Source organism: Leopardus geoffroyi, chromosome C1 (assembly GCF_018350155.1).
Source record: "Leopardus geoffroyi isolate Oge1 chromosome C1, O.geoffroyi_Oge1_pat1.0, whole genome shotgun sequence".
NCBI classification, from domain to species: Eukaryota; Metazoa; Chordata; class Mammalia; order Carnivora; family Felidae; genus Leopardus; species Leopardus geoffroyi.
Genome location: NC_059328.1, coordinates 105,836,320 through 105,858,750, shown reverse-complemented (window position 1 = coordinate 105,858,750; position 22,431 = coordinate 105,836,320). Strand labels below are relative to the sequence as shown.

General features: G+C 40.7%; 1 protein-coding gene across 5 annotated transcripts in view; it reads right to left on the bottom strand.

Moving 5' to 3' along the window:
• Nucleotides 1-22,105, bottom strand: part of GABPB2 (GA binding protein transcription factor subunit beta 2) — a 36,067-nt gene extending 13,962 nt beyond the window's left edge. Inside the window, exons 1-6 of one of the 5 annotated variants that reach the window (XM_045479127.1) lie at nt 21,497-22,105; nt 15,519-15,626; nt 13,479-13,646; nt 12,744-12,938; nt 9,208-9,346; nt 899-1,015 (exon numbers count right to left, since the gene is read on the bottom strand). In XM_045479127.1, coding sequence (XP_045335083.1) covers nt 899-1,015; nt 9,208-9,346; nt 12,744-12,938; nt 13,479-13,646; nt 15,519-15,626 — 727 coding nt within the window. In that variant the 5' untranslated portion in view covers nt 21,497-22,105. Of the gene's footprint in view, nt 1-898; nt 1,016-9,207; nt 9,347-12,743; nt 12,939-13,478; nt 13,647-15,518; nt 15,659-21,496 lie in introns of all 5 variants that reach the window. The other 4 variants (XM_045479126.1, XM_045479128.1, XM_045479129.1 and 1 more) reach the window with 4 other exon arrangements.
• Nucleotides 22,106-22,431: the final 326 nt, after the last annotated feature.

Below are 22,431 nucleotides of genomic sequence, written 5' to 3'. Positions count from 1 at the left end.
AAAATATGGGGGCGTCTCGGTGGCTCAGTCGGTTAAGCATATGACTTCGGCTCAGGTCATGATCCCACAGTTTGAGTTCAAGCCCTGCGTTGGGCTTTGTGCTGACACAGAGCTTCAGATTCTGTGTCTCCCTCTCTCTCTGCCCCTCCCCACTCATGCTCTGTCTCTCTCTCTCTCCCAAAAATAAGTAAACATTAAAAACAATTTAAAAAAAAAAGAAGTGCCAAAATATGATCTCCAGTGAAAATAAAAGGAAGCCACCCTGAAGTACCCAGGATATGATGAGAGAGGTAGCAGTCCTATGTATTTTGACGCTTTTATAAACACAACATATCTAAGCTGCTATTTTGAATCATCCTATGATAGCATCAGTCAAAACATAACATAAAGTATTTCCCAAATAATCTTCTAATAGAAGACTAAACACTTCAATCTGAAGCAACTGGAGTCAGGGCAAACAAACTTGAAACTGCAAAAATACAAAGAAATTAACTTAGACATTCTCTAAGATTATTCAGCCATCTGATTATACTGCTTAGTCATTTTTCTTTCTGATGCTCAATGACTCTACATGCCTCTTTCCTAGATTTATCTAATTATACTTCATGCAAATTAAATCTGCTGGAAATGTGAAATGTGAAATCTGCTGGAAATGGTGATTCAGGGTGTCTGGGTGGCTTGGTCAGTTAAGTGTCTGATTCTTGGTTTCAGCTTAAGTCATGATCTCACAGTTCATGAGATCGAGCCTCTTGTTAGGCTCTGTGCTGACAGCACAGGGCTTGCTTGGGATTATCTTTCCCCCTCCCTTGATGCCCCTCCCTCTCTCTCCCAAAATCAATGAATAAATTTAGAAACAAAGAAGAAATGGTGATTTGCCCAGCAGATATCCCTTACCTACCTGTGGCTCTGTGGGAGTTGGAGAGGGGGGCTGAGGCCTCAGCAAGAGCTGCAAGGGTGGCCAGCACCGAGGTGGTGGAATTTGCCAAGTGTGCTGCTGAGGAGGCATGGGGGTCACCTATTTTGGTAAAAAAGGCAAATGAGGTCTGGTGTAGAAAATAAATGGAGATGAACTAAAAATGGCTTTTATTATCTGGGGTACCTGGGTGGCTCAGTTGGTTAAGCATCTGACTCTTGGTTTCAGCTCAGGTCATAAACTCAAGGTTTGTGGGTTCGAGCCCCGGGTTGGGCTCTGTGCTGACAGTGTGGTGCCTGCTTGGGATTCTCTCTCTCCCTCTCTCTGTCCCTTTCCTGCTTTCTCTCTCTCTCTCTCAAAATAAATAAACATTAAAAAAAATGGCTTTTATTAAATCAAAACCTCAGCTTTGCTCTCCCATACAAACTGATATAAACCAATGATTGTGGTATTAACAGTTTGGAAGGTTTAGAAAAGTTTTTCCTTTAAAGGGGATTAAGGTAATATGCTTGGTATAGGGCCACTACATTCCCCACATTTGCTCATTCTCTTGGCACTGCCAGTGCTGAGCATTAGTAGCCGGCAGCCCAGGAGTGCCGCCCACTCACTCGGCTGGCTGTACAGAGCTCTGCTTGGCAGCAGGTGGTAAGGACACAGAGTATGACTTACCCTAAACTATTGCTGCTGCGGGAAGAGGCTCTGCCTGGGCTTTACTTAACCACACTGCATCTATCCATCAGCTAGACAGGTGAGAAAGCATAGCACTGACCTCTACTGCAGGAACAGTTAAAAACCTGACACTTCACTTACTGAATGTCAAACAGTAGTACGACCAGTTTGTGCTAAAAACAATTACTTACTTATCTCATGATGCACTTAAAAAAACAACTATATTTATAACCTTGTATTCTTGTTTCTGTGTGCTATTCTTACAACTACGCTCCGGGACGAAAGTGCATTAGATCGGGCAACAGCCATGCCTAACTTTATTTACCAAAACTATTACTGAGGCGCCTGGGTGGCTCAGTCTGTTGAGCATCCAACTCTTGACTGTGGCTCAGGTCATGATCAAGACACACATCAGGCTCTGTGCTGACAGCACGGGGCCTTCTTGGGATTCTCTCTCTCTGACCCTCCCTGGCTCATGTTTATGTTAAAAAATAAACATTAAAAAAAAGTATTACTTCACAATTTTGCATAAATCTAACTTTTATAAAATAAATTGCATTTCACTATGTCTTTCATTAGAACTTCAAAGATACTTTTGTGTCAGTTGTGGATTTATTGCTTCTCAGCTCCAAATCCCTGTTTTGCCTTGCCTTGTCATACTTAAGCTGGACCCTTATCAATATTTCTTGACAATTAGCATGAAACTACATTTTATCATACAGAAGGAGTGTCTGCTCCCTAAATTGGCTATTCTGGTATTCTTTAGAGTTCTCCTCATATCTTAGTAGTTAACCACTATTATTAATAATTTTTTATAAATTATACATACATTTAGGTATAACATATTCAAATTATGTGTTATATATTATAAAAAAATTATACAACTTGCCATGTAGTTTAGTCTCCTGACTGGGCTCTGATTGATTGTTTTATTTAAAAAATAGTTATTTATTTTGAGAAAGAGAGTGGGAGAGGGGTAGGGAGAGAATCCCAAGCAGGCTCTCACTGTCAGCGCAGAGCCTGACGTGGGGCTCAATCTCACGAACCATGAGATCATGACCTGAGCCGAAAGCAAGAGTCAGATGCTCAATGGACTGAGTCACCTAGGTGACCCAGATACACTTACCCACTTTTTAAATGTACTCTTAATTTTCTTTAAGATTTTAAGTAATCTCTACACCCAATGTGGGGATGGAACTTACAACCCCGAGACCAATAGTCACATGCTCTACTGAATGAGCCAGCTAGGAGTCCCAATACTTTTTAAATAATTTTTTTTAATGTTTTATTTATTTTTGAAAGAGTGCAAACAGAGGAGGGGGAAGAAAGAGAGGGAGACAAGTATCTAAAGTGGGCTCTGTCCTGACAGCAGCAAGCCCGATGTGGGGGTCAAACTCACAAATCATGAGATCATGACCAAAGTTGGACACTCAACTGACTGAGCCACCCAGGTGCCCTCTCAATGTACTCTTGATTTTTATGTTTTCTCACTACCTATGCTTAAAGATTCTTCCCAGCCTTTTGTCTATCAAAATGCCAGTTATCTGTAAAATAAAGAAATTCCCATTTAACACTCTTTGTAATAAATCCTTCCACAGAGCAAAGGATCCTTTTCTGATATGATTAATGTAGGTAATTTAACTGGTTTATAAATTTAAATTTCAGAAGATTTGCCTTAAAAAGGTGGATTTCTGGGGCACCTGGGTGGCTCAGTAGGTTGGGCGACCAACTTTGGCTCAGGTCATGATCTCACGATTTGTGGGTTCGAGCCCTGCATCGGGCTCTATGCTGACAGCTCAGAGCCTGGAGCCTGCTTTGGATTCTGTGTCTCCCTCTCCTCCTTGTGCTCTCTGTCTCTCAAAAATAAATAAACATTAAAATTAAAAAGAAAAAAAAAGGTGGATTTCTTGTATAGTACTCTTAACAGCTACAAATTATCTTCTTTTTAAGTAGGCTCCATGTCCAGCACTGAGCCCAGTGCAGGGCTTGAACTCACCACCCTGAGATCAAGACCTGAACTAAGGTCAAGCATCACACACTTAACTGACTGAGGCACCCAGACGCCCCCAAACTATCTTCTTTTAAATTTATTTATTTTTTTAGTAATCTCTGCATCCAATTTGGGGCAAAAACTCATAACCCTGAGACCAAGAGTTGTATGCTCTACCGACTGAGCTAGCTGGGCACCCCAGCTACAAATGATCTTACTCAAAGCTTTTGCATGATGACGGTGGCAGTGGTTGATTAGGGTGGAGATAGTGATGATAACCCTGTTTTATTCTAATTCTTTCATGAAATATGCAGGGAACCAAACAGTCTGAGTGGAACACAGAGTGCCTGACCTCCAGAAAGGAATCGATGTCTATCCCATAACTTCATGCAGAGCAAGATCCAGCTATATTCTCTAATGTTCCTACTAAATTCATGCTTTTCCCATCACTCAACTTATCATACCAAACACTGACATAAGAAGTCACAGATGAGGGGGTGCCCGGGTTGCTCAGTCGGTTAAGCATCTGACTTTGGCTCAGGTCATGATCTCATGGTCTGTGAGTTCGAGCCCCACATTGGGTTCTGTGCTGACAGCTCAGAGCCTGGAGCCTACTGTGGATTCTGTCTCTGTCTCTCTCTCCTCCTCCCCCACTTGCACTCTGTCTCTCTCCGTCTCTCTCTGTCTCTCTCTCAAAAATAAATAAATATTAAAAAAAAAACTCACCAATGACACAAGGAACAATTTTTAGATATATATACAGTAACACCTAGAATTGTAGGTTGTTCTGTGAGTGTTCCACAAGACCAGCAAACATATCTAATAAATTTTCACTTGATAAACAAGTGATGTCTTGCAATACGAGTACTATGTGACACCAAACATCACATGATCACAACTGGGCCAATGGGTCTCCTCTCTCCTCTCTTTCTCACAGCAGGATTGTGGGTGATTGTCTCCCATGCTTGGATGCTTGGTCTCAGGGGCAATATTTGGCAGAAAGCAATGATATTTCAGAACATTGGAAGGTGCCCACAACTGGCACTAGTGTATTTTTTGTCACTTCCAAGCACTTATAGACAGTCCTTTGCTTTTCCATACAAGAGTAAGCTTAGGAATGCTTTGCTTCATTCTAGGTCAGGCTGCCTGCAGATATGGACCTTTTCCTCTGCTGCCTTATTGCCAGTTACATTAAATACAGTAACAAAGAGTTTATGAATACTGTAGTCAACATCTGTGCAAACATATACAATGGCCCTCATGCAGGAAAAGATTCCACTGAGCCAACGGAAAGCAGTGATTCCATTAGTGATAGTGAAAGTCGTCCTACAAAATAACCTCTTCTCTTTCTTGTCTCCCTCACACCAGCCATGAAGATTTTCAAAGGGAAGTACAGGTTAATGTGTTTATTTTTCTTTATATTTTGTTTTATTTATTAATATTTTATAAATACTATTATTTATATTATTTTATTTGTTTATATTACTTTATCGATAAAATATATAAATATTTTCTTTATTAATTTGTATTACAGTATTATAATAATTTTTATATGAATATTTTGGGGTTGTAGAATGAATCATCTGAGTTTCCAGTTTTGTTTTTTGTTTTTTTTTAATGTTTATTTTTGAGAGATAGAGAAAGAGAAAGACAGAGCATGAGCAAGGGAGGGGCAGAGAGGGAGACACAGCATCCAAAGCAGGCTCCAGGCTCTGAGCTGTCAGCACAGAGCCTGACATGGGGCTTGAACCCATGAACCGCAAGATCATGACCTGAGCTGAAGCCGGACACTTAACCGACGGAGCCACCCTGGCGCCCCTCCAATATTTCTTATGGGGAAATTCACTTTGATATACAAGTGCTTTGGATTATAAGCGTGTTTAGGGAACAAATTATGCTTGCAAACCAAGGTTTTACTGTATATATATATATATATATCCCTCGAGGAGGGTAGAATGTATATGGCAATAAGTTACTAGCAATCCAAAAACAAAGTTGTTATTATTTTACCAGGGTTAAAACACACACACACACACACACACACACACACACACACACACACAGCTGTTATAATGAAAGTTCAAGTAGGCCAAACCTCAGATAGGTCACTCAGCTAAAGTAGAAAAGCTAGGTAAAACTACTTTTGAGAAAGTATTATATACTTTTCAGTACATGATGATACCAGGCTAAGGGTGTTCTCCCTTTGATTACTAACTCACCTAAGTCCACTCAACAGCAAAATGAAGAAAGAACATTTGTGAGAAATTGGGTTTAGTATTCTGACATGCACAGTTGAAACTGAAAAGAGATGATACCAACGATCTCCTCAGACTTATCCCAGTGAATTCTAGGAAAACAAGGTACTTTACTGTTAAACAATATTGCTTCCTTCTCCTCAATATAAGGCCCAACATCAAATAAAGTAAAATGTGCATGGATGCTGTTGTTTTGAAATGAAATGACATTATCAGTGAAGACTCTTGTTACCAATTCAGAATGTAGCTTCGACAAACTCTATGCCACGACTTAGGGGAGTGTGCTATGGTAAGCTAGGCAATTTCAATGAGTTGGTGAAAACTAGATCCAGAAAAACTACATAACTTGCCCACGTCACACAGGTAGTAAATGTCAGAGCCCAGCTTAGAATGCAATTCATTACATTCCAAAGCCTGTACTCCTTATGAACTAATACAAGCTATTTATATTTGACTTTGGAGTGCATCTTATGATCCTACAGAAATAGGAAATTCATCTCCATAACTTTGTTTTGCCCTGGTTAATGTTTAATTTAGTCTAGCTGCCTTTTTGAATGGCTGCAGTTTGATGGTAGCACTGATGATCAGTGATATCTTTAGTCACAAATGGAAAAATGAAAGCAAGCTTTATAATCTGAATTTTATCAAAAATATCCATCAAAATGATAATTCTAGGATAATGTCAGTTAATTCTTCTTGTGTATGTGTGGTAGCCCCTCCCTTTCAGTTAATTCTTAAAAATATTACTGGATGAAAAAAATATCACTGGACGATGGGAAACAAGCCACCCACCATTCGGGAAAAGAAAATCCTTTAACCCAGTTGAGTAATACAACCTGAATTTGTCTTATAACTTTTCTCATCTCTTTTATCTGCACTGATTATCTCCCCTGAAGGGGAAGAGCTAGGTAGAATTGTTTCATGCGTAAGACAACACTGGAGAGATCAGGTCTATTATGTAACGGTTTAGCAATCTCAATGTGTGGTCGGCAACATACAGAAGAGAGAAACGATAGGTCTGCTAAAAGCAACATGACGAACACAATAGAGGCTCATGGGAAACAAGGCTAAGAAGCTCTATTCTAAATGTCTTCAACTTTGCTTATCATTTCAGGTCAGGGTCTGAAGAATTTCAATAATTAGATTATCAACTCTAGTTCCTTTCACATATTTGTGAACATATAACTTAACTAGCTTCTTTTTTTTTTAATTTTTTTAAAGTTTATTTATTTATTTCGAGACAGAGAGAGAGCAGAGGAGGGGCAGAGAGAGGGGGAGAGAGAGAAAGAGAGAATCTCAAGCAGGCTCCACATCATCAGCACGGAGCCCAATGCGGGGCTTGAACCCATGAAACGTGAGATCATGCTCTGAGCCTTACCCAACTGAGCCACCCAGGCACCCCTAACTTTACTAGCTTCTAAAGACTTTTGGATTATAAAGGCATTTGTTCTAATCACTGTGGCCTGAACCACAACAAATCCAAAAAGCTGTGAATATTCTGATTATACGTATACTTATTTTTAAGCTAAACCTTTTGAATCATCCGGCTGAAAGCAAAGCACAGTGATTTTAAATGATAGTCGATGGCCTACAAAATGAAGGTCTCTACTGCCCCCCTGAGGGCATAACTGAATTAACTTTCATTGAGAAGTTACATTTTCATTTAATACTATTACTTAAGTCCTGCTATAAAATGGAAATACAAATCTCACTTGAAGTCTCACAACCACCTCATAAAGTATGTATTATTATATCCCAATTTTGTAGATAAGTAAAGAAGGCTTAGACAAAGGTTTTCCCAAGGTCAAGCATGTAGTCAATAAATCAGTATTTGAATGCAGTTCTAAATGTAAAATTCTATGCATATCATAGAATATGATGCGGGGCTCAAACTCACGAACCATGAGATCATGACCTGAGCCGAAGTTGCACACAACCGACTGAGCCATCCAGACGCCCCTCAAATTGATTTGTGTTTCTTTTTGCCACACTGCCTTTCCATAATAATACTTCATTCACGGTCTTTCTTTGATATTATATAAACTTAACTAGGAATACAATGTCCTTTTTTTTTAATTTTAAAAATGTTTATTTATTTTTGAGACAGAGAGTGAGAGAGAGAGAGAGAGCGCGCGCATGTAAGTAGGGGAAGGGCAGAGAGAGAGGGAGACACAGAATCTGAAGCAGATCCCAGGCTCTGGGCTGTTAGCACAGAGCCCTATGTAGGGCTCAAACCCACAAACCATGAGATCATGACCCGAACCAAAGTTGGATACTTTACTGACTGAGACACCCTGGCACCCCACAATGTCTTATTTTTAAATGAAAGTCAGAAACAGAAAAAGAAACCAAGTCAGTTGGAAAATTTATTTAAATGAAGACACAAGTCCCCTCACTGTAAAACAAATATATGTAAGGAAATGTTGAAAATAGCTCAAATTGCTTTTTATTTTTTTAATGTTTGTTTATTTTTGAAAGAGACAAAGCAGGGGAGGGGCAGAGAGAGGGAGAAACAGAATCCAAAGCAGGCTTCCGGCTCTGAGCTGTCAGCACAGAGCCTGATGCGGGGCTCAAACTCACGAACTGTGAGATCATGACCTGAGCCGAAGTTGCACACAACCGACTGAGCCATCCAGACGCCCCTCAAATTGATTTGTATTTCTTAAAAATGTTTATTTATATTTGGTTTTGGAAAGAGCAAGTGGGGGAGGGGCAGAGAGAGAGGGAGAGACAGAGAATCCCAAGCAGGCTCTATACTGTCAGTGCAGAACCCGATGTGGGGCTTGAACTCATGAACCGTGAGATCACGACCTGAGCCAAAATCAAGAGTCACACACTTAACCAACTGAACTACCTAGGCACCCCTATTTGTTTTAGATAGATGTTTTTGTTAAAAACATAAGGATCTCAAAAGATGCTTTTCTCTATTTTGTTGTTACATATGTTCCCAAGATTGCAAATCGAAGCTCTTACACTTTATTCAAATAATCACATGTACCTCTTTTATAGCAGCACTCCAACACCTATTTATGTTTATTCTGGTTTATTTGTCACATTTTAGACTATGGTACTTAACTGTTTTCCTTAATGGTACCATGCTAAAATACCCTTATATTTTCATTTTGTGGTTACATATAACCTTTGCACAGATTAATCTGTAAACTATTTTACTTTTAATATAGTAAGCACTCATGTATAATCCCTGTGTATGATCTTCCCTTCCCCAAGAAAGAAAAAGTGCATTAGCTTTAAAATTTATTATAAATCTTCTATTTGTTACATATTTCAACAAAGGACAGGCTATCCATTCATCTCCTAGGAAAAACAGGGGTTGTGTTAATTTCAAGTCTAAAATAAATGCCATGTTATCAAGATATTACCTGAGGTTGTTTTGGTGTTGGTTGAAGAAACAAGGCTGGCGAGGTTGACAACTTCTCCAGATGTGAAGATGAATGGCGTGGCCACAGTCATAGGGCTGGCTCTCTCGGGATGCGCATTCACCTGATTCTGCATTGCTTCCTACAAAGCAAGTCAGGATAGTTCAAAGTCAGAGCTCGTTAGCTTTAGTTATACAGTCACTGAGCAGCCGCTGCACCCCAGTGCCCTGTGGAGCAGAACTAGTTGTGGCATACAATGTCCCAGGGAGCTCAGAGTTCTCATTAAGACTACTGGTTTTGTTTTGTTTTTCCAGACCAGGGCAACAAAGATGTTAGGTTGCTTTCCCAAGTTTATTTCTAATTTTAAAAAAAGAAGTGTTATTACTTGCAAAAAAGTGTATTACTTGTAAAAACTTCTAGACAATTCACTTTACCTGTCTGGATCTTGTTTTTTATTTGGAAAATGAGGGAAGTGGCCTAAAAAGTAATTTGCAGCTCTAAAACTCTACGATCAATTAATTATGTACAAGTCAATGCGCTAGCAAGAGATCCCTACAGCGAATCTACAGAGAACAATATTCTCCAGAGTTTTGTCCAACTACTTGTTCCACTTTGCCAGTGAAGAAATTCCTAAGAGAATATATAACAAGCAAATAAATGAGTGCCAGATTTTAAAGTCTAGTGCCATACCTGCACTTTTGCTTCCAGGGGTATTTGTACAATTTAGGTGTAAAGATGCTTATCTAAGTTTCTAACTTTCAGAAGCAGTTTTCTACAAGCATAGTATCTACTTCAAAAGTCCAGTTATGGAAGAGCTCTAAATAAGGAATTAAAGTTGAAGAGTACAACCAGTCTATAGGGAACCATCTGCCAGGAAAAACAAACCCCTGAAAATGCAACAGAAATGGCTACCTATTTTTTACATATAATTATCCCTATGACCAATAGCTTCAGGTGAAACAGAATATCCATTCTCTGCTTACTGTTAAATTCCTTCTTGAATCTGCCTCTTCTTCTATACTCCACTATTGTTTCCTTAATTCAAGCCCCTACTGGCCCTTCCCTGGCCTAAGGAAAGTCACATTGAGTATCTTTTCTCTCAGGTCTGTGTACCACACTCCAAATGATCATCTTTAAAAAAAAAACAACAAAAACAATTCACAGGAGCACCTGGTGGCTCAGTCGGTTGAGCAACTGACTCTTGATTTCCGCTGAGGTCATGATCTCATACTTTCATGAGTTCAAGCTCCACATCAGGCTCCACACTGACAATGGGATTCTCTCTCTCCCTCTCTGTCTGCCCCTCCCCCGCTCACTCTCTCTCAAAATAAACAAACTTAAAAAAAAAAACAGCTTAAAAAATAAATAAAATATTTAAAAATTTTAAAAAATGGGGGTGCCTGGCTGGCTCAGTTGGTAAAGCATGGGACTCCTATTAATCTCATGGTCCTGTGTTCAAGCCCCACGTTGGACGTAAAGCTTACTTAAAAAAAAAAAAAAAAGAAATCTCAATTTTCTATTTAAAAGCTTCTATTGGATCCCTATTACCCATAAAATAGTCTAAACTCTTTTGCATGTAACAGCCCTACACTCAAAACTCTGCCTAACCCTTAAGCCTTAGCTCCTTCCACTCCCAAACTCCATTTCCCTTGCTCAATCTCTAGTCACAAAACATATGCTTTCTTGAACATCCCATATCCTTTCATACCTCTATGTCATTGGCTTGCTCTTTTTCTAGCCTAGAATATAATTTTCTTACTTCTCTGCCTACTTCTTTAAAACTCAGTTCATGTTCTACATATATATATATATATTTTTTCCCCCAGTAATCTCTGCACTCAGTGTGGAGCTCAAACTCATGACCCCGAGATCAAGACTGACATGATCTTCTGAGTGAAACTGCCAGGCGCCCCTCTATATACACTTTAATCTTTGCATTAAGCATCATTCATACTCCCTCTTCTGAGGCCCTGCAATGCTCGATAAATACCAATGTATCAATGTAATATTGTAATGCTTGATTTCTTATCCTTACCTTCATCACACTGTAAACACTCCAAGGGCAGGCATGTCTTACCAACCTTCATCCTTCATCCTATTACTCCCTGATATACAAGTGCTGGATTAAGAAATTAAGGGGTGAAATAATCACAGCTCCTTTTTAATTCTGAGATGGCTTCCTTATGACTCAATATGCGTTAGAGCTATGTACTGCCTCGTATCAGTTGATGTACATTCAGAAAACATAAAGAGGCTTTTAGTCCCAAGTCATGCTCAATTAGAAAGGGAAATTTTCATGGAGAAAAAAACACTTTAAAACCAAAGAAATCTTGTTTTTATACTAGCCACAACACTACTCTTCAATCACCGTGAATAATTCAGGGCTATATAGAATGCTACTTTTTTTTAAGATACCAATAACAGAGTACCTGGGTGGTTCAGTTAGTTAAGTGACTTCAGTTCAGGTTATGATCTCAGGGTTTGTGAATTCGAGTCCCACACTGGGCTCTGCACTGACGGTATGGAGCCTGCTTAGAATTCTCTCTCTCCCTCTCTCTGCCCCTCCCCTGCTCATGCTTTCTCTCTCTCTCTCAAAATAAATAAATAAACTTAAAAAAAAAAAAAAAAAGAGGGGCGCCTGGGTGGCGCAGTCGGTTAAGCGTCCGACTTCAGCCAGGTCACGATCTCACGGTCCGTGAGTTCGAGCCCCGCGTTGGGCTCTGGGCTGATGGCTCGGAGCCTGGAGCCTGTTTCCGATTCTGTGCCTCCCTCTCTCTCTGCCCCTCCCCCGTTCATGCTCTGTCTCTCTCTGTCCCAAAAATAAATAAACGTTGAAAAAAAAAAAAAAAAAAAAAAAAAAAAGAGTCTGATGCTTCACCAATTGAGCCATCCAGGCACCCCTAAATCATAAACTTTTTGGAGTGCCTGGGTGGCTCAGTTGGTTAAGAGTCCAACTTTGGCTCAGGTCCTGATCTCATGATTTGTGAGCTCAAGTCCCACGTTGGGTTCTGTGCTGATAGCTCGGAGCCTGGAGCCTGGAGCCTGCTTTGGATTCTGTCTGTCTGTCTGTCTCTCTCTCTCTCTGTCTCTGTCCCTCCTCACCTCGTGCTCTATCTCTCTCTCTCTCAAAAATAAATAAACATTTAAAAAAAAAGAAATACTGGAGCGCCTAGGTGGCTCAGTCAGTTAAGTGTCTGACTTCAGCTCAGGTCATGATCTTGCAGTTTGTGAGTTTGAACGCTGTGTCAGGCTCTGTGCTGACAGCTCAGGGCCTGGAGCCTGCTTCAGATTCTGTGTCTCCCTCTCTCTCTGCCCCTCCCCTGCTCGTGCTCTGTCTCTCTCTCATAAAAATAAACATTAAAAAAAATTTTTAAATAAATAAAGGTTAAAAAAAATACTAACGACAGTGAGTCACAAGATTGAGACATATCAGATGTACTATCTTGATAAGATATAGAAAATTCAATTTTGAGTCAGCTCCTACAAAAAACCCTTAACTTGAGTTACAATATACTCTAGGGGTATAAAAAGAACCAGACCTGAAGGATGACCAGAATCTCAGCATTCTTTTTCTCCAGGGCTATGTCAAAGGCAGATTTATCAAACTTGCTGAAAGCATGCACGTCAGCTCCATACTTGATAAGCAGCTCCACAACGTCTCGATGGTGGTGCTCTGTGGCCCAATGTAAAGCTGTCATCTTCAGCATGTCCTTGGCATTCACATCTGCACCGTTCTGTCACACAATAGTAATTGTTTCAAACAGACACTGGTTACAGTAGCACAGGTGCAAGATCCCAAAACCCAAATAGAGAGGATTTCCATGGAGATTACACATATTCAAATTTAGATCACGTTTAAGACATATCAAAGGGAAAAGCATTCTTCAAATTCTCCTGAATGATGACAGACATAATGTCTTCAATGAGTAGGTCTTCTAAGGACAACGGGGAAATTATAACAGATGGGAAAGGAAGGAGAAAAGAGCAGATTTTTTGTCGCATTTATTAACAGAGAGCTGAGCGCCTAGAAAAACAGGCATAAGTAAAGAGAACACCTGCAGAAGGGAATGAAGAAAAATCAATAAAGTCTGCTTAGCCTGTAAAAGATTAGGCAACCCGATCCTCATAGCCATGACGACTCTTGAAAGAGATGCAAGTCTGTGCTATGAACTGTCCTAAACTTAATCTCTCCCAGCCTAGTTTCCTACCACCCATTCAAGTAAGAAGACAGGGAGGTGGATATCTTTTTTACAATATAGATCCACCACTATTACCCTAACAAGCAGTTCCACGATGTGGGCATGTCCGTCAGCTGCAGCCATGTGCAAGGGGGTCCTGTCCACTTTGGTCCGGGCATCCCTGCTAACGCCTGCTCGAAGGAGCACTTCTGCTGTGGAATAATGACCATACTGGGCTGCAAGGTGGAGGGGTGATGTTCCAAGCTGTGGGAAAATAATACTCATTGAGTATCAACCGTGTGCAGAGTCCTAAATCATTGAGAGACACAAATGAACAAGAGGTACAGTCTATGGTTCCTGTCCTTGGAGAGAGAATCTGGGTGGCCAATAGGAGTAAAGAATGTTAATTAAGAGCTTAATATACTAACAAGCAAATAAACATCCCACCAATTAAATAAGTGCTAATGGATTTAAGTCAGGTGGAGTTACCAGGTGAGATTCTCCAAAGGACATGATGTTAAGCAAGGCTTAGAAGGTAAAAAAAATGGATAAACAGGAACATTCTGCATTGGGGTAAAGGTAAGGGATAGGCAAATTCAAAAGAATTCTTAGGAAAAGGGCAGAGGCTAGAAAGTTAGTGAGAAATTTGGGGTAAAAATTTAATTGGTTGGAATAGAAGTCTGTTGCCACCGTAAAACAAAGCAAAAAGACTGATGAGATGAAGAGGTAGTAAAATTTTAGCAATGGCATGTGAACAGCAATAAGCTATTGTCAAATAGCAATACGTCTGTATCATCTCAAAGTACATCTTTCAAGAGTTATCTATCTTTGGCCACTTTGGCCAGAGATCTATTCCTTTCTTCGTGTTACGTTCTTTATTTTAAGCCTATGTTGCTTCTTTGCCTTTCTTATATATTCGGCCTTTCTGCCTGACTGGATTTAATTCACAATGCTCTTTTCAGGTCTATTTATAGAAATGCTAATCTCATAGGTTTCCTTTTCTTCCTTTTTGTGAAGTGCTAACAATCTGCTGACCTCTAAAGCTATGAATTAATCACCCCAGCATAGAGGACACTGGCTCATCAAATTGTTCAAATTAGGCAATGCCTGCACCTGGCTGGCTCAGCTGGTAGATCACGTGACTGGATCTCGGGGTTGTGAGTTTGAGACCCATGTTGTGTGCAGAGATTACATTTAAAAATTTTTTTAAAAAATTAAATTAGATACTGCTTATAAAATCCATGAATGCTTAGCAAGTCCACATTATAACCTGGACCTGGATCTTCTGAAACTGCTCTTCAAGCTGGCTGTTTAGGCTCATGAAATTAACACCTTCCTCTTAATGTATTTTAACACTGGTAAAAAGGTAACAAATGCCTAGACTATTCCTTATTAACCGGGATACTTTAGAGAAAAGGAAACAAGTAGTTTATTAGTCTAGAAATGCACTCTTATTATACTGATTTTGTTTAATTTTTAGCTAATTACAGAAGCCTATAACCTAAGTACACTCCAGGGAGAATTAAACCTTCAGAAAATACTCTAAGAAACATTATGGAAAATCACAAGTATATAATACCTTACAATTACCGTCTATATATATCCACAGGAGACTCTTTCAATTTGGAAAACTAAAAGAAGTATTTAGGTAAAACGAAGAAAACAAAACTCTTGTAGGAGAACGAAGCAGAAAGGGAATGAGAAAAGGCAATACAGTATCTTCAGCCTTTAAGAAAAAGGTTGGGGGACACCTGGCTAGCTCAGTCCGTAGAGTGTGCAACTTTTGATCTTGGGGTTGTGAGTTCAAGCTCCACATTGGGTATAGAGATTACTTAAAAAAAAAAAATCTTTGACGCCTGGGTGGCTCAGTTGGTTAAGTGTCCGACTCTTGATTTTGGCTCAGGTCAGGATCTCACAGTTCATGGGTTCAAGCTCTGCATGGGGCTCTGCACTGACAGAGTGGATCCTGCTTGGTATTCTCTCCCCCGCGCCCCCCCCCCATCCCCTGCTCACATGCTCAATCTCTCTCTCAAAATAAATAAATAAACTTTAAAAAAATAATTTAAAAAATTAAATGTTTAGGGGGAAAAAGGAAATTGGCAACAGCACACATTGGGAATAATGAAAAGAGCTTACCCAGTCTGTGGTGAATGGGGCGCCATTTGCCATCAATGTTCTCACTTCATCATCTTGGCCTTTTCTTGCTGCTTCTAGTAACCTCTTCCCCAAGTCCACCAAAGACATCTTTATGCATAGGAACAAAAGTTTTCAGGAAGCTATAATTCAAACACAAGGAAAGCTGCCTGTAAAATGCTCTGAGAAGACCTCTTGTACTTAAATATATGTAAGATATTTCTCAAGCTGACTACCCAGTATGGCACTTTCTCTCCACCTCATCTAACACAATCAGATATTTGGAAAAGTTTAGGCCCTAAACAATAGTTCCTTAATGTTCAGTATTCAGAAAAATACTTTGGAAACCTGTGCAACACATTACCACCTCTCTAGCTTAAGGAATCAAAAACAGCATTTCATCCCTTTGAAACAACTGTGGGTAGAAATGTACGTCAAGGGAGCCTGGGTGGCTCAGCTGGTTAAGCATCTGACTCTTGACCTTGACTCAGGTCATGATCTCATGATTTGTGAGATCCCAGCCCCATGTTGGGCTCTGCGCTGACAGTGGGGAGCCTGCTTGGGATTCTTTCTTTCCCTCTCTCTCTGCCCCTGCCCCACTCCCATGAGCACTCCCTCTCTCTCTCAAAATAAGTAAATAAACTTTAAAAAAATGTTATGTCACACCAAAGAATGATGAATAGACAATCCAAGGATATTGAGACGTAGTTATACAGCAGAAACTTTTTCAAAAATGAATAAAGTGAACCTGCCACTTCGACGAAAACAATTGGCAGTGTTCGTTTATTAATTATAATTAGAGCTTTCAAGCAAAATTAGAATTTTGGGAAACAAATCCACCACCATGAGTTAACAGCTTACTATAAAGTTTTCTGATGAAATTAGTTACGATACTAATGAATGTGATTTTTTAATATTGTAAAATAAAATGCATCAACATTTGGATGATCTGCATAATTTGCAGAACCAATATTTTTCAAATGACCAATGCATATTATAAAATCACATACAAGTAAAAACAATACTTTAAAGTGAAAGAACAGTTGGTTTTAAGGTAACAGAGTATAATAATTTCATTCATATGGTTTCAGATTCTTCACTGCAAGTAACTTTTAAGAAATCGTTAGTTTGTACAGTTTTTGTGTAGAATCAAAGAAGAACACCAGAATTACCCAAAAAAGCTATTAAAATATTCCTTTTTCCAAGTACATATTGCAACAGATTACATGCAATAGTAGATATGCAGCTGTTGTTTTTTTTTTTTTCAATGTTCATTCACTTTTGAGAGACAGAGATAGAGTGCAAGCAGGGGAGGGACAGGGAGAGGGAGACACAGAATCCAAAGCAGGCTCCAGGCTCTGAACTGTCAGTGCAGAGTCCACCACAGGGCTCAAACCCACCAAAAGTGAGATCATGACCTGAGTTGAAGTCGGACGCTCAACCGAATGAGCCACCCAGGCGCCCCACTGCAGCTGTTTTCTATTAAGCCAGAGGTTAGAAAGATTTGCAAAAACAAAACAATGCCATTCTTCTCATTATTTAACTCGGAAGATACATTTCTTATAAAAATGTGTTATTTATGTTAACACGTACAGGATTTATGATTGTATTTTAATGAATGAACATTTTTAAATTAATTTCCAAGAGCACCGGAGTGGCTCAACCAGTTAAGAATCTGACTCCTGATTTCACCTGAGGTCATGATCTGACTGTCCCGAGATCAAGCCAGATTGGGCTCCGCACTGAGCGTGGAGGCTGCTTAAGAGTTTCTTTCTCCTTCCCCCCCGCCCAACACATGCACACACACACTCTCTTGCAAGAAAATAAAACACATCAGGAAATATGAAGTAATTTCAAACAAGTACCTGTCATAGTTAAAAAATAAATAAAAATTAATTTTGAAAATAGTTAAGTACCAATAGATATAACACATTGGTGTCCTCAATAATTTTTAAGAATATAAATGAGTCCAAGGGTGGACCTGGACTCATTTACCTGGGTACCTGGGTGACTCCTTGGTTAAGCATCAGACTTCGGCTCAGGTCATGACCTCAAAGTTCATGGGTTCAAGCCCCGTGTTGGGCTCTGTGCCGACAGCTGAGCCTGGAGCCTGCTTCAGATTATGTGTCTCCCTCTCTTTCTGCCCCTCCCCCACTCACACTGTCTCTCACTCTCAAAAAAATACATAAAACATTAAAATATATAAATATATAAACATATATATATATAAATGAGTCCTGAAACCAGAAAATTTGAGGCTCATCAGCTTAGGCAAGTCATTCAGCCACCATGTGATTTAACCTTCCATATCTATATCCCAGAGCATTGTCCTCAAACCTGGGTGTCCAGGAGACCACCTGAGAGTGTTCAGAATGAGCACAGTTCACACTGCAGTCCAGACCCTTTGAATGAGTATGTTCACAAGGAGAGGATGGACTTTAATAGCAAACTTCTATAACCTACATGTCAGTTTTCACAACTTAAGAAAATGCTAAAGAAAAAAATGATAGGGGCGCCTGGGTGGCGCAGTCGGTTAAGCGTCCGACTTCAGCCAGGTCACGATCTCGCGGTCCGGGAGTTCGAGCCCCGCGTCAGGCTCTGGGCTGATGGCTCAGAGCCTGGAGCCTGTTTCCGATTCTGTGTCTCCCTCTCTCTCTGCCCCTACCCCGTTCATGCTCTGTCTCTCTCTGTCCCAAAAATAAATAAACATTGAAAAAAAAAAATTAAAAAAAAAGATAGCAAAACCTTATTATAGAAAACCAATACTTTGTATTTCTCCGTAATCACCTTCCTTTTAAAATATCAAAATTGCCTTGCAATTTAATGATCTTATTACTAATACTTAACAATTTTTAGGAGGTTCATTAGTCATAAATGACTCCCTCACATTTTCTCAAATTACACTATACACATATATATACATACATACACACATATATATATGGTATGTATACATAATATATACATACATAACACACATATATATACGGTATATATAGTACATACATACACATATGGTATATATAACATATGGCGTATGTATATATATATAGATAGGTAGATATAGATATACACAGTATATCACCAAGTCTTAAACACTTCCATAATAACTGGTCACAAAGGGAAAGACATGCTGGCAAAAAGCAGAAGTATCTTTCTTTTTTTTTAAGTTTATTAATTTATTTTGAGAGTGAGAAAGAGCGCAAGTTGGGGAGGGACAGAGAGAGAGAGAATCCCAAGCAGGCTCCACACAGTCTGCATGTAACTTGATGCGGGCTTGAACTCAGGCACCGTGAGACCATGACCTGAGCCAAAACCAAGAGTCAGACGCTTAACGGACTGACTGAGCCACCCAGGCATCCCAGAAGTATCCTAATAGTGAAATTTCAGCTGTTCTTTACCACAAAAAAAATACTGTTGAAGGTTGGGGTACCTGCCTAAGGAGAAATCTGGTTTGCTTTACATTCCAGGGAAGCTGATATTTCTAGAAAACGAGACCCTTTATATAAATAAGTTGATTTTATCCCATGGAAACTGTTGTCTTTAGCACGTGAACTCTTCCAAAGTATTTTTGAAGTCAATTTTTTTCACTATAGTCTGCCTTCATATATATATTAATTGTATCGTTTTTCTTTAATCATATTTGTGACTCATGGATCAGTACCTCTAAATGGCAATTGACTCAGATTTGTCATCCCATTCTTTTTTTGTTGTTTATTTATTTTGAGAGAGAGAGAGAGAGAGAGAGAGAGAGAACTTCAAGCAGTCTCTACGCTGTCAGCACTGAGTCCGAAGTGGGGCTCAAACAGGGCTCAAACTCACAAATCATGAGACCATGACATGAGCCAAAATCAAGAGCTGGACCTTTAACCGACTGAGCCACCCAGGCATCTGTCATCCCATTCTTTAAATAGGCCATGAAAAGCCTTATTTCTTACTATACAAAGATATAGTTAAACTTTGGGATTAGAATGTAAGTAGGGAGTTATATTCATCACTGTTAAAAAAAAAAAGTCTAGAAATGTGCTCTTCAAGGTTCTTTTCTCCCCTGTCTTCCATTCTTTTGAGTTAACCTGAAGCATCTATCCAAAGTTAAAAATAAAATGTATTTTTAAAATAGTATTTTGGGGCTCATGGCTGGTTGTCAGAGGAGTGTGCAACTCTCGATCTTATGGTCATGAGTTCCAGCCCCACATGGGGTGTAGCAATTGCTTAAATAACTAAAACTTTAGAAAGTAATAATAAAACAGCAGCATTTTGGGGGGACTGTATTCCCTTCTCCCATATCCTATGTAAATGCTGACAACACCCACCAGACAAGAGATGTGGCCAAAGAGTCCAGAGGAGCTTGAGGCACTTTCAAGCTCCCTGATTATTGAAAACACTGGGAAAACATTCTCCCTTACTGGACATACCTCTACTTTTCCTATATCGGAAGTGAAGAACAAAATCTGGTCTAACTTGTCTCTTAGGATTTTGGAGATGAATAAAATAACAAAGTACACACTCCCTCTCCCAAACAAACACACAAGAACTCCAAATAAGTGTGGTTTTTTAATTAAAAAAAAAAATCTTTATTTATTTTTGAGAGAGAGACAGAATGTGAGTGGGGGAAGGAGGGGGGGAGGGAGGAAGACAAAGAATCTGAAGCAGGCTCCAAGCTCCAAGCTGTCAGCAAAGAGCCCGACCCAGGGCTTGAACTCACAAACTGGGAGATGATGACCTGGGCTGAGCTGAAGTCAGATGCTTAACCAACTGAGCCACCCAGGTGCCCCTAGATAAGTTTGTTTTAATAACCGATGAAGTACTTGCGCTGTTGACAACAAAGTACTCTTATTATCATAGAATAATTACATCTGTTGACATAAGAATTTGTGGGAGGAGAGGTAGGGGGTTGGGTGGCTCCTCTGTTAAGCATCTCACTCTTAGTTTCCACACAGGTTATGATCTCACCATTCATAAGACAGAGCCCCAAGTCTGGCTCTGCAGCTGACAGGGGGAACCCCGCTTGGGATTCTCTCTCCCGTTCTTTTTCTGCCCTTTCCCTGTTTGCACGCTATCTCTCTCTGAAAATAAATAAACACCAAAAAAAAAAAAAAAAAAAAAAATTTTGGGTGGGGCAGTTCTTTCACTGTTATTAAAGAGTGTATGAAAATACATGCTTAATAACATCTCTATTGGATTGGGTGGGTCAAATGGCACTAGGAAAATATGGCCCCTGACGGCCAAAAATGTTGTTAAATTGTTGGAGGTAAGCCACAGAACGTCCTTTTGTGTAGATGTTTAAGAGAGAAAGAAGTCCTTGTGGGAAGAAGGAGGGGAATGGGATAATCTCTGCTGGCTCAAGGAAATCTGTGAGAACAGAAGAAAGGTAACGAGAAGGAGAAATGGAATGGAAGAAACCACAGTATGACGACCCATTTTTCTTTTTCTCTTGCACACGTCTCCACCGGGCAGCCAGCTGTACAAACAACTGTGCCACAAATGAGGGCGGGGCCCTTACTGCTCTTGCAGATTACTGAGCTCCCTCAAAATCTTTAAGCTACTACTGAAGTCAGACAGTTGAGAGTCCCCGTTTTTTCCTCCATCACAAACCCTCCAGTTGCAGACAGCAACATTGTCCTTCAGGAAGAAGAGTCAATGGGGGTAGTAAGCCAAGGTCTTGGCCCGGCGGGGGGCGCTGAGCCCCGCGCTGCCCCCTAGCGGTCACCTCTGTGGCCCTAGCTTCCCTGGGTCCAGCTCCCCAGCCCCAGGTCTTACACCCACCCCCTTCTTCACCTCCTCTCAGTCCCCTCCCCTTCCTCCCGGCCGCATCCCCTTCCTCTTCGTCCCCCTCCCCGAGCTGCCCCCGCTCCGGTGAAGGGGCGCCGCTCAGTCTGCACCCAGAAGTTTGGGGCTGGGCTGGGCGCGGTGCGCCTTCCCACGGCAGTCTCCCTTCCAGCCCTCACGCCCCCCAGAGTACACATCTTCTTCCCCCTCACCTCCTCGTCCGGGACGCTGCCGGCCGCGCTTTCACCGAGCCCGCCAGTTTGGTCCCGTTTCCTTCTCTAGTTAAGACTCCCTGTCACTGACGGTTACTTTTTGGCCTTTTCATACATGCATATTTTGGGGGCCTTTAACCCCCCCTCGTGGAGAAATGGAGGCAACAAGATGGCGGACCCGGAAGTGAAGACTCAGCGAATACAATTTATGGCGGAGGGATCTGTGAGGGGACAATGACCAGAAAACCCACATTTCCATTAGAACCGAAGAGCGGCGCACCTCCGAGGCTCTTTTTTTTTTCCACCGAAGGCCTTTTGAAGAGGAAAAGCGTGTATCCGAGACGACCCAGAGAGGACTATTTGGCGAGGCGGAGGATTGTTGTTCCGTGTCTTACGTGTCGTGTAGTTCCGGTAGGGGGATGGACCCGATGGTTTGTTTTGGCGCCAAGAGCCCGGCGTCGTGCAGAGGGCAAATCGGTATCAGCGTCGGTCCTGCACCCTCTTGGTAACTTGTCTCGGGGCCAGCCTTAGGATTGATGGGAAAACTTTCTCTGTCTCAGCCTCCGGTGAAACTGTTGGAGACGTTCCTGGCTTTGTGCTCAAGTTGAGCCCTGGTGCAAGCTATCTGCTCAGAATAGTGGAACAAATAACGGAGGCTTTTTTGAGGGGCCTGCAAGGGCATGCAGCTTGAGTTTGCAAACCCACTTAACGCATTTTACTTACCAGATGATTCTCACCTTCGCCTACCGATCGCCACTACCTAAGGGCAGCGAGAAATCGGGAAAGAAGCCCTTCAAAAGTACGTGAACGTAGAAAAGGACACATTTCGGCTCTACTTTCATTAGATCTTGGCTTTTGTCGGTTTTGGTGGGCCTTTCAAAGCCAACTGTTTTCGCGTCTACCTCCTTTTCTGAACTTGGTAGTGCCATCTTTAA